Source organism: Nycticebus coucang, chromosome 7 (assembly GCF_027406575.1).
Source record: "Nycticebus coucang isolate mNycCou1 chromosome 7, mNycCou1.pri, whole genome shotgun sequence".
Lineage (NCBI taxonomy): Eukaryota > Metazoa > Chordata > Mammalia > Primates > Lorisidae > Nycticebus > Nycticebus coucang.
Genome location: NC_069786.1, coordinates 103,015,335 through 103,027,689, shown reverse-complemented (window position 1 = coordinate 103,027,689; position 12,355 = coordinate 103,015,335). Strand labels below are relative to the sequence as shown.

Here is a 12,355-nt window from a genome sequence, read left to right as displayed (position 1 = left end):
TGATTAATGGAGGTCTTGAGTGATGAGTTGCAGGGATTGTACTTGACTTTGATTAATGATCTTATCAATGACATGCATGAGTCCACAATGATTAAATATGAGGATGATATAACTGAGGAAAGATAGCTAATATATTGGAGGACAAACATCAGTACTTTAAAAATGTCTTTATTGGCTATAAGAATGGGATAAACCTAATAAGTAGATATTTAACTTGGACGAAGAGGAAGTCCTGTATTTTGGAAAATCATTGTACAATATATTGGGGAATCTGGCTTGATAGCAACTCAAGTTAAAAAAATAGATGCTTAAAAAACTCACTATAAAGTAATAATAACTGGTTTAAGAGTTTAGGCCACACTAATAAGTGTAAAGAATGAAAACTAGAGGACATAAGAGTCCCATTGGTTTTTGGGTTTTTCTGACCATATGTGAAATGTGGTTCCCAGTTCTGCCTGCCGTGCTCAACGTAGCAATTATAAACTCAATAGACTTGAGTGTATATATTCAGAAAATAGCTACCAGAGGGCTTATAGGTGTGGATTATAATACAAGAAGGATAAAAACAGCTGGGGGAGTTTCTTCTGAAAAACAATTATACAATGAACTCCCTAAGGTTACATGCCATGTTTCCTGCAACCCCGTTAAGGCCAATGCTGAGCATAGAGCCTGCCACAGGCTTAGAGTTTAATAAATGTTTGCTAATGAAGGTGGTATAGCAGTCACGTTGCATATCTGAAGGGCTATTAGTGAAGCTTAGATCTGTGTCCAGGTAGGTTGATCTAGAATGCCTGGTAAATATTACATGGCAACAGTGTTAGTGTGGATAAATAGTGGGCATTTCTATATCAATTAGAGTGAACAAAAAGTAAAAAAGGATGTTTTACGAATTTTTATCCCTGGAAATATGCCAACATGGGTCAAGTGACACCTCGTGGGGGATTTTATGGAGAAGATGACCCTGGTAAGACTAATGTGAGGCTTGACCACCAAAATCTTACCTGACTCTAAGATTCTATTAAACCATTTACTCATTTGGCGTCCCAAGAATATTTATTGAGAACGCACTGCCCTAGGGACTGAGGACACAATAGGGAGCAAAAGCAGCCAAGGGCCCTACTCCAGCAGAGCCTGAAGTGTGGCACCCAAAGGGGGTCCGGATAAGGCCCACTCGCAGGAAGGAAGAATGTATTAAAACTGCTCCTTAGGTTGTGATTTTTCAAAGTTTCATTCTTTTTATTAATTTCTATATTTAGTATATATTTTGTAATATCTACATTAGCAAGTGTGTATCATTGAGAAACAAATACATATCTTTTGTGGGGTAATGCCCCAAAACATTTTTACCAACAGCGTGTATAATCAAACACCCTTGGCAGCTCTTAGAAAAGACTGTTGAATAATCCTACAGACTAAAGCAAAACCATGGATTTTTATGGCAAGAGCCACAAAAATCTCCTAGTCCTTTTATTTATTTTGTCCTCATCCAGATGTAAAGTTTCCAGGTTAATATACTGTGAGAGCCCTTGAAATGCTGACACTGCAGTGGAAATGAACACATTATAAATTCTACGCTGTCAGTTTCTAGACAGAACTTAACCAAGGAACCAGCACTGTGAGAATCCAGTCCTATGTCTCGGCCATAGTGCTAGAGATGGTTTTATAATCCTATCATTTACAGGTGAATCCTTTACAAGACAAGTTTCTTTGTTTGTCCTTAGAAGGACTTAGGGCCAACACTGGAGAGGCAAGGAGCTATGAGATGGAAGTTGCCCCTATTAGAAAGTTTTCACCCACACATGGTAAGTTCCTGTTGAGATAGAGATAGATGGAAAAGTAGGGTATGTTTTATATGGGTATTCCAAAAAATGCAAAATGTAAATTCCTCTTTAAGCATCATAACACATGAGGCCATTATTATAATCCCCCCTTACAGATCAGAAGGTAGATATATACCGCCTATGCCATCTATAAAAAAGCCTGCTAAATGCCAGGACTGTCTCCTGTTGAACCTTCAGTGAGTCCTCCCCAGTTCCAGCCCCAGATCCATCCCTGGCCTTGCCTCTCTCAAGATCAAGATGGAGGCTGGCTGAGGCTCTCTCATCTGTCCTCGGTCAGCTCTAAGACCCTCCATTTGGGTCCAAATGGACCCTTTCCATTTGCCCCTCGCCCAGGTTTCTGTTTCAGTGAGCTTCATTTAGTCCCTTTACATACCATGCTTCCTTACCACTCAGCTTTCACCCCTGCTGCTCTCTACACCTCCTAGCCAGCAGCCAGCGGTTTCTCTCTGTGTGCCCCGGGTAGCACTTTGCACATGGTGTGTTGTTCTCATTGCAAGTGGAGATCATCCTATCACCTCTGGGCTGTAAGCTCCCTAAGGTGAAGCTTCCCTAGGCTCCCTGGTGAACCCAGTACTGAATTCAGGTCTTGGACCTTAGCAATGACTAAATATTTGTTGAATTATATGCATGAAAATGAGAAATGGCATTCTGGGAAAATTTGTTCACTAAGTATCATGTAGTACTATCTGAAAGACTAAACCCAGATCACCTTCATCCCCACCCATGACTTTACCTACTATTACGTGTTGGGAGCCCACATGGATGCCACTCTATCTACATGGGTACTTGTTTCCTTAACTAGGAAATAACAGTGTGGGGTAGAAAAGAAAATTGTATGACATCAAGAGATCCGGAATAAAGTCCTGACTCCATGCTATATGGCCTTGGGCAAGTCGCTCAACTTTTCTGGGCCCCAGTTTCTGCAATAATATTATGAAAAGGTTATTCTGGATGGTCTCTAGATTCTCTTGTTAGCTCTGAAATACTGTCACAGAAGAAACTTCAAAGTAGCAACCTTTTCCACACCACAACTCTGCTGTCTCCCCTTACCACCACAAGCTCACTCTCTTAAGTTCTCACCTCCTAATTTTCTTCTTGTTGTAATTCCCACTCTGGTTATTCTCCCCTGAAACTGTTCCCTCTAAATTAACTGATGACCTTAATATGGCCAAACCCAAACTCCTCTCTACAGTCCTTATTCTATTGACCTCTCTGATGCATTTGAAAGCCTCATGTGTATGGTATCTGCTAAACATCTTTCCCTTCCTGTTAACCTAAAGGTTTGGGCTACTTCTTATTTTCCCCTGTCTCCTGGTCACTCTCTTATGGCAGGCCCTTGTCATCTCCTACCATGGTAATCAGCTACCAATTTGTCTCACAGTCTGGCTCCCTCTTTGTCTGTCATCCAGCTGGAAGAGCTATTTTCCCTAAATGCAAATCTGTCAGCTCATCCCCCAATTGGGGCACATTAAAGGTTCCCATTGTCCACAGGATTGGCACATACATCAATGCCCACTGCACACACACTTCCACTCATACTTCTGGAGCCCAGGGAGGACACCCCTACTCAGGCATAGCTTCGGAGCCCTTCTTCACGGATTTCAAAATAGCAACTACTGATCAATTAGTAGCAGCAGAAGATGCAATCTGTCCCTTCACGAACTGACTCTGACCTGCTCTGCGGCCTCCTTTCCCATCACTTTCATTCCTAACCCACACTCCGCATCTGGGTACTTCCGAGCTCCTCCAGCAGGTCTGCTCTTTCAGGCTGCTCTGCCCATCTACATGCTTAATTATTCTGTAAGGAAAACAATTTTCCTACTGCATCTGGTCCATTTTCACTAATCCTTCCAGAGCCATTTCAAATATCATCAGGCCTTTCCTGACCAGCCTAAGCAGAGTTCTTCTATTTACATTATACTGTAATTATCCACTTCCACATGTGTTGGTCCCCAACTGACTAGAACATGACTTTCTTTGGACTCAGACTGTATCTTAGTCATCTCTGTATTTTCTCTTCAGTTTTCTCAAGGTGCCAAATAAACACTTACTGCACGAATGAAGACTGAACAGATGCGTGGCGGTGCCCTCTGATGGTAAACATGGAGGGTTTAGGATTCATCATTCCCATTTATGCACACTGTCCCACATTTAGGGACACCGTCACAGCAACTCTTCTTAGACTTATGTGGGCCCGGGCATATTAGGACAGTTCAGAACTTTATTGATAAAGGAAGTAGGATGATGATGATGATGATGACGACAATGACGATGATGATGATAGCTAACATTACCAATGCTTACTATGAGTCAAGACAAACATGCTTCCTCTAAGTCTTGAATAAGAGCAGTTGTTAAGTATAATTCAAGAACAGAAGAAAGACAAATCTGAATATAAAGAGTCACACTTTGATCTGCTACCTAAAAATATGACAACAGTCTTAAACTCTACTGAAAGCAGCTTTCAATCATTTATTAGTTAAAAGGGGTCAGAGACAAAAGGAAGACCCTGTTACTCATACATTTGTCTAGACTGGGCAGTAAATGAAATTTTTCTTCTTGGTATCGTTTTATAGTGTCTGGAGTTAAGATTATCGTAAGAAATTTCTTCCTTGGTCAGATCTTACTTGGTGAAAATTAGCTTAGTATAGTTCCCTAAATAGTGTTCTAAAGAATAACCATAAGGTCTGCAATGGAGATAAGATTTAGGTGACAAAAATGTGGATGATGATGAGCGCTGGTTGTTGTATGTTCCTCTTAGAGATGTAGAATGTATGTTAGCGTATTGGGCAGAAGAAGACCATGGTAAGGAGACCTGTTACTTGTGGATTAACCAAAAATGCTCCATATATACTATTTGACTTATGAACCTTTTTAAATAAAATGCCTCATACTTATTTAGCATTGGGAAACACTGGCTGGGAGGTTCCTAGAAACAGTCCCTCTGTGTTGAGATTCTAGCTGTGGAACATGCAAAGAGGCCTGGTATGAAGAACCATCTGGTTTAGAGAAAAGAAGACTGACTGATCTGGGAAAGAAGAGGCTTATGCCTGGTGTTATTATTTTCAAGATAAAATTCAACTCTATATGAAGGCTGGGCAGACAGAGTCCAACTCTTAATCAATTCTTTGCATTAGCAGTTTAGTTATTATGGTGGTATCAGAGTCATAAGAATTTATATTTTCATTTTGTCCCAAAGAAAAACTTGACCATCTTTCTTTAATATTATCAACCTGGAGGCTTGACAGTAAGGATTAAAAATTGCTCCTTCCTTTCCACTTGGTTATTGGAAAGGCTCTGAAAGGTAATCAGTCTTGTGAAGCTACACTTTACAGTCTGCATAAAAATGCCATGATTTCCCTTCCTCTCCCCAACCTAATTGAAAGTGCATAATATCACCCAGCTGGGGAAATGTAAACGGTAAACATATGCAATATATCATGCTATCACACAAAGGCTGGTTACTAATAGGGACTGGGTGCTTGTCAGAGCCCTGAGAAATCTGGGGAACAAGTCTTTTTTCCCTATAGAATGAGAGCTCTTTGCTCCTGTCACCCTTCCGTCCCACCTCCTCCCCTCACACTTCAAGCTACAGCCAGATTAGACAAGGTCAGTCAACTCATTCCTTGCATGTGTAATTCCAAGGGTCACCTAACATGTGTATTGACTAAAATTTTCTTACACTAGTCTTTCAAGGGATGAGGCATTTTTCTTTGGGCAGGAGGTGGGGTTGGAATCCTCTTGTTCCCTACCTACTTCAGTTGGTCCTATTATCTCTTTCCTCACCTGCTAAACTTAAAGACCCTTGGCCTGTCACCTCTTATCTTTCTCTACTTCATCAAACTATTGCCAAGATTATCACCCTTTTCCACCTCTGATCATCCATGAACATCAATACAGGGTCACATTTTCCTTGAGTACAAAATCCCAATTTCGCTTTTTGAAGCCTCTTGTTCCTCCACAGCTGTCTAAAATCCCACTTCAAATACACCTACTTAGAAGTCATCATTTTCTCTTCTCTGATGTCTCACTTCCAAGTGCCATGCCATCTTCTTGAATAAGCCTTTTACAATGGGGCTCTTGGGTTCTCAAGAGAAAGGACAATATCCCCTCAAAGGTTTTACCATTAGTTCTGTGTCACAATATTCCTTCAAAAATTGCTCCCTGTCGCACCATGAACTCTACTACTACTATTCATTTACGTCACCTTATAACTGGCAATTGTTTTATTCTTAATGGCGGATACCTTATGGGTAGGTCAAAGGATAGCACGTGTCTAGGGTACCCCATCATTTCAGTTCTAACAGATTGAAGGATATGTTTTTATCTGCTTTAGCAGTAGAGATGATTCGAGACTTACTGAATTAAAACTACATTCATCTTTCACTAAGTTATATTACCTGTCAACTGGAGCAGGGGGGTGGTATGGCTTTTTGACCTTGGCATAGAGACCCTCTAAGTGGTCTCTCTCTGGAGACAGTGGGCGGCCGTCCCGAGGGAAGCCAAATGGCCCAGCCTGAGGAGGAGATGGAGATCTGAAGACACTTGCTGACACACACGGTTCCCGAAAGTGGTTCACTCTGGCGTAATTGGGGTCCATTTCATCATCATCCATATCGTGCACTGATCCGAATGCACCAGCAGCATACTCCACAAGACCTCTTGCCTGCTTTTCCCTTAGCTCCTGATGTTTTGCTCCAATCCTGAAAAACAGAACAAGTACCAGAGGTGTATGTGAGTTTTGTGTGCTAACACAATGAAATGCTCTCCTGGATCTGTTAACTCTTCCTAGTTTCTCAGCTGTCACTTTCTCATTTACTCAAGATCACACCATGCAGAAATGCCAACAGCATAAGGGGGTTAATTTGTATCTCCTACTGTTATACCTTTATTTTTTACAGGGTCTTCAGAGAGATAGCATCGCTCTAGGTATTTTGACACATCTTGCCTACTGATGACTGGACTGCTAGCAAAGTCAGAGGCTGATTTTCATTAATAATCCCTTCCTACAAACGTGCTGTGTTTGTGGGAATAGTAAATCTTTGGTGTGATATTATGGAAATCATTCTTGGGACAGGGATGCATGTTAAAGAGCCCACTAAAATCTTATAGTTTTCTGTGATTTCACTACTTAGTGCACTTGACTTCCTGTGTATTCTTCTAAAGAAAAGAGCTTGCAAAAAATTGATTTAAATATGAAAAAGAAATACAGAGGCTTTCTGGTCACTAAAAGCAGTGGTATCATGGGTAATTTATAAGAGACTCTAAGTTTTTTGGTTACACAAATGGGGATCATTGTGTCTCATTATATAGGACCTAGAGACAGAGTAAAATAGTGAGGAAATTAATAGGTTCCTGACAGAGATGAATTGGTACATATAAGTGAATTAAACGCCATTACTGGCAGAACTCCACAGCGCTGAAGCCTTAAGTGATATTACCAAATGCTGCTGCTAATCAGAGCCACTGTGCAGACTATAGGGAATAGGAGCCGAAAAATGTACTTAGGTAGATTCCATCTGAATTTTGAGAATTAGAAATCTAATCTGGAAAGTGTTAGATCAGCTCTTCTCCACTCCCAGTTATGTATTAAAATGGAAAGGTCACTATGGCATCGCACTGGACAATGGTGATCTTGCTGGCATTAGGAGGTCTCAGAGCTAAGGGGGAACGAGGGTAAACCTCATGTCATGGGGCAAACAGGGTGCATTGTGTGCACAGGATGAATGGGTAAGATGATGCTGGCTCAGTGGCCAAAAGAATACATTCAAGAAAGAATGAGGACAAACTCGAAGCCCTGGGTCCGGAGACTGTGTAAGGGCTGTGGGCCAGAAATGAGAGAGCTATATGTGACTGGAGACATATATGGAAGGCCCAGATGAGTTAAAAAACAAAAACTGAAACCCCTCAGTAGCTTCCCCACTTCAAACAAAAACAGCTGTTTACATACACAGCAACTAGTTTTATTACAAAACATCAAACCCTTTATAAAATTTTTGGAAGCCATGATTTTTCAAGGTATTTTCTTTTTTGGTAGAATAGTATTTTTATTTTTATTTTTTAAATGAAAGAGAAAAGAAATTGGGAAGAGAAGAAAAAGAGGAAGAGGAAGAGGAAGAAGAAGAAGAAGAAGAAGAAGAAGAAAAAGAGGAGGAGGAGGAGGAGGAGGAGGAGGAGGAAGGCAGCATAGGATAACTTCCACTCTAACCCCGAAACTCAGCATCCATCCTCAAGTTATGATAGAAGAAAATAAAAGCTAATACACATTATTGCATATCTCTTTTGACTAGGCCAAACCAGCTACCCTACTCAGGAGTGATTAGCAAAATTTATATTTTTGCATAAAGTAGCTTGAATCTCCAAGGAATTTTGAATTAAGATGAAAAGAAGATTACACAGTAGGGTATCCATTAAGGGGCCTTGCCTGTCCCTTCAGTGTACAACAGTCCTAGATTCATGGATGTTTGTTTTGAGTAATTTTTGAGAAAGAAGATAACCTGCTCCTTTCTGCAACAAAACAATTTTTTTCCAGGGACAGTGCAGACTTGATTATCAGAGAAAGCTCACTGCACTCTGATGATAGGGATAGATTTCCATTGCAAATAGAGCAAAGGACATCAATAAAGTTAGGGGGTGGGTTCAGCGTGCTTACTATCCCTCCTAAGTAAGATGTCTTCAAGAGAAATCATTCAGCAGAAAGATGAATATTCCCTGGCTGCCGCATGGGGCTACACTTGTGCATTAATGGAAGAGAAAAACACCAAGCTTGATCTAAAAATCACAGAAATAGAACACTGGTCTCTGTGTTCCTTATTTCATCACTTCTCTTTCTCAGAGGTTTTCCCATTAATTAAACTTGCTGAGTACGTAGAGATTCTCGGATGAAAAGTACTGAATGTATGCCAAGCAGTAGTTTATATTGTATTTTTCCTTTCTAAAACAAAACCAAATTTCTTCTTGATTCTCTCTATACCACTGAATGTTTCAGGAACTAATTTTGTATTAATCACTCAGTAGGTGAAATAGTAATTTCTCTGAACCATCATTATTATGCCACACATCAGGGTCTCTCCATGTCAGGGAGGACAAAGCAATCTCTGAAAAGGGATGTTTGGAGGCAGAAGAGACTCAAGAGAGAAATGCCAAGGAAAAAAATATTTTATTTTGTCCTCCATCTTCACACCAATTCAGGATAAGAATTATACTTGTTTATAGTTATTTCCACTAGGAGGTCTCCTTTCCACTTGGGAACTCAATCTGTTAAAAATACCTATTTTTTTAAAGACATATCCTTTTATATTTGATGGTACCACCAGTCTCCCCATTCTCCCAAGCACACTGTCTTTGAATTATTTAAAACTTCTCTTTCTCTCTTACATTATGAAAACTCTGCCATTTCTTTCTTGTGTTATTCCTCTCAAATGTCCTCTGTTATTTCGATTTCTTCAGCTGCAGTCTAGTGTTCAGGCTTTTACTGCTTAGATCTGTACTGTCCAATATGGTGGCCATTAACCATGTGTGGCTCTATACATTTAAATTTAAATTTAAATTTAAGCTTCTTGGTTCTACAAACCATATTTCAAGTGCTCAGTAGCTATATGTGGCTAGTGACCACTATATTGGGCAGTGAATATAAAGACTAATTCATCACTGCAGTTCTATTGGACTGTGTCGGCCTAGATTATTCTAAGAGTTTTTGGTATGTTGCCTCCTCCCATTTTAATCTCTACCTTAACAGGCTGCTAGAACAATTATCCCCAAAGAGCATTTTTATTATATCTTTCAGATCAATGATCTCTAACAAGGGGCTGTAATAAATGATGGAGTAAAAGTATGGTTACTCTTCTTCTCTCCCTGAAATTCTAGGAACAAACAATTGTAGAAATTGGGGCCATAATCTCACACCTTGCAATGAAATTTGGACTCAGCACCAGAGGGGTATACCAGAGTATACCAAGAGTTGATAGATGCCTAAATCTCCAGCAGGGTATATATTTCTCTGGAAATAAAGGAAGGAGTCTAGAAGAGTACAAGACAGTAAACTTTTACTTAGAAAAAGAGAGTCTGAGGACAGGAGTAAGCAAATCTACTACCCGGAAGAAACTTCAGAGAGATTAAATAAGAAGTGAAAAGTATGAACCTGCCTTGTGTCTGATAGACAGAATCAGCGTAACAAGGTTAAATCAAGCCAAACTCATCAAAATAAAGCCAGTCATCTAGGACAGTTCACTAAGAAGCAGGTTGATCTCTTGTCCCGACAACATGCTCTCTCAAAATGCAAGGCCATACCATTGTGAGTGATCTGCCCCGGCAAACTCTGCCCTCAGGGTCGCAGAGCTAGAATCGGGTGGGAGCTGGTAACCCAGAGACCAAGTAGCCTAAGGGTGGGGTCTGAGCCGCCTTGCAGCCCTCACCCTAAGGGGCAGAGTGAGACGGGTTTTGGCACACTGGGTAAGTGGATAGCCACTTCAGCAGTGATTCCAACGACAAGCACTTTCCTGGGAAAGCTTCTGCTCAGCAAGTTTACAAGTTCAAAGTGCCTTTTAAGTGGGCTGAAGAGAGATTTAGGGTGTCTACCTGCTGGGGTTTGAGAAATCAGCAGCCTCCAGTCGTATCGGAACTGTGATTAACATCTCATACCCCAGAAGACCACGTGTTGCCCAGACAATATTCAATAACATATACATACTGCTTTGTTTTTGGTTGTGGTTTTTTTTGTTTGTTTGTTTTTTGTTTGGTTTTTTTGTTTATTTTGATGTTGTTGATGTTGTTTTGTTTTTTAATTTCAACCTTTTCCATACAGATCCTTTTTCTTTCTCAATTTTTCTAGTTTAATTATACTTTCCCATTGCTGCCTTTTTCAATAACTAGAACTTTATTTTTGCTAGTGTTTCTACCGCTATTATTTGCTTTTTCACCCAATTTTATCCTGTAAAGTTTTCTGTTTGCTTGTTTTGGTTTGATTTATAGCATTTTTGTCTTTCCTCTCTACTTGGTGGAGGTGGGGTACTGTGTCTGATCAGGTTAGCAAAGAGCTGCTGACCTCAAGGAACCACCCAACTGGGCACCCCCACAAGGTGGGTTTTTTTTAAGGTTGTGTCAAAGTACCCTACTGTACACCTATATTGCTCTGTCGCCCTCTTTCTGTGCCTCTCTTCTTTCTTTTCAATATTCCTTTTACCCACCCCCTCTCCTTTCTCTATTTTTCTTTTTTTTTCTTATCACTCGGTCCTCCTTTCTTTCATCCCTTTTTTGCTCTTAAACCTTCTCACCCTTCTGGTCCTGTGACCCTTAGTCCACAGGCACGAGAACTTAAAGAGCAAGAGGAAGTGAAAGGAAAATTAGGGCAAGGAAACAGATAAAAGAAATCACTCATGAGGAAGAATCAGCAGAAAACTCCAGGCAACATGAAGAACTAGTCCAGAACAACCCCACCAAGGGACCATGAGGTAGCTACTGCAGAGGATTCCACCTATACAGAAATGTTAGGAATGACAGAAAGGGAATTTACAATACACATGTTGAAAACAATGAAAGAAATGATGGAAACAATGAAGGAAACTGCTAATAAAGTGGAAAATAACCAAAAGGAAATCCAAAAACAGAATCAAATAAGAGATGAACGATATGAAGAATAAAAAAAGGATATAGCAGAGCTGAAGGAACTGAAACAGTCAATTAGGGAACTTAAAGATGCAATGGAAAGTATCAGCAACAGGTTAGACCATGCAGAAGAAAGAATTTCAGAGGTAGAAGACAAAGTTCTTGAGATAACTCAGATAGTAAAAGAGGCAGAAAAGAAGAGAGAGAAAGCAGAACGTTCACTGTCAGAATTATGGGACTTTATGAAGTGTTCCAACATACGAGTTATAAGAATCCCAGAAGGGGAAGAAGAATGCCCCAGAGGAATGGAAGCCATACTAGAGAATATTACAAAAGAAAATTTCCCAAATATCACCAAAGATTCTGACACACTGCTTTCAGAGGGATATCGGACCCCAGGTCACCTCAACTCTAACCCAGCTTCTCCAAGACACATTGTGATGAACCTGTCCAAAGTCAAGACAAAAGAAAAGATTCTGCAAGCTGCCAGGAGTAAGCACCAGTTGACCTACAGGGGCAAATCCATCAGAGTTACCGCAGACTTCTCTAATGAAACTTTCCAAGCAAGAAGACAATGGTCATCTACCTTTAATCTACTTAAACAGAACAATTTCCAGCCCAGAATTCTGTACCCTGCTAAGCTAAGCTTAAAAATTGACGGAGAAATCAAATCATTTACGGATATACAAACATTGAGGAAATTCTCCATAACAAGACCAGCTCTACAGGAAATACTTCAACCTGTTCTGCACACTGACCACCACAATGGATCAGCAGCAAAGTAAGAACTCAGAAATTAAAGGACAGAACCTAACCTCCACACTGATGCAAAAGATAAAACTAAGCAATGGACTCTCACAAAAGAAGATGAATAGAATACTACCACACTTATCAATTATCTCAATAAATGT

The 12,355-nt window shown here is 40.2% G+C and overlaps 1 protein-coding gene across 2 annotated transcripts in view; it reads right to left on the bottom strand.

The window, feature by feature from the left end:
* The window catches only part of PARD3B (par-3 family cell polarity regulator beta), a 1,103,837-nt gene that overhangs the window by 197,462 nt on the left and 894,020 nt on the right, over positions 1-12,355 (bottom strand). For both annotated transcript variants that reach the window (XM_053597659.1, XM_053597658.1), the window contains exon 20: positions 6,242-6,544. In XM_053597659.1, the coding sequence (XP_053453634.1) occupies positions 6,242-6,544 (303 nt within the window). The remainder of the gene's footprint in view (positions 1-6,241; positions 6,545-12,355) is intronic.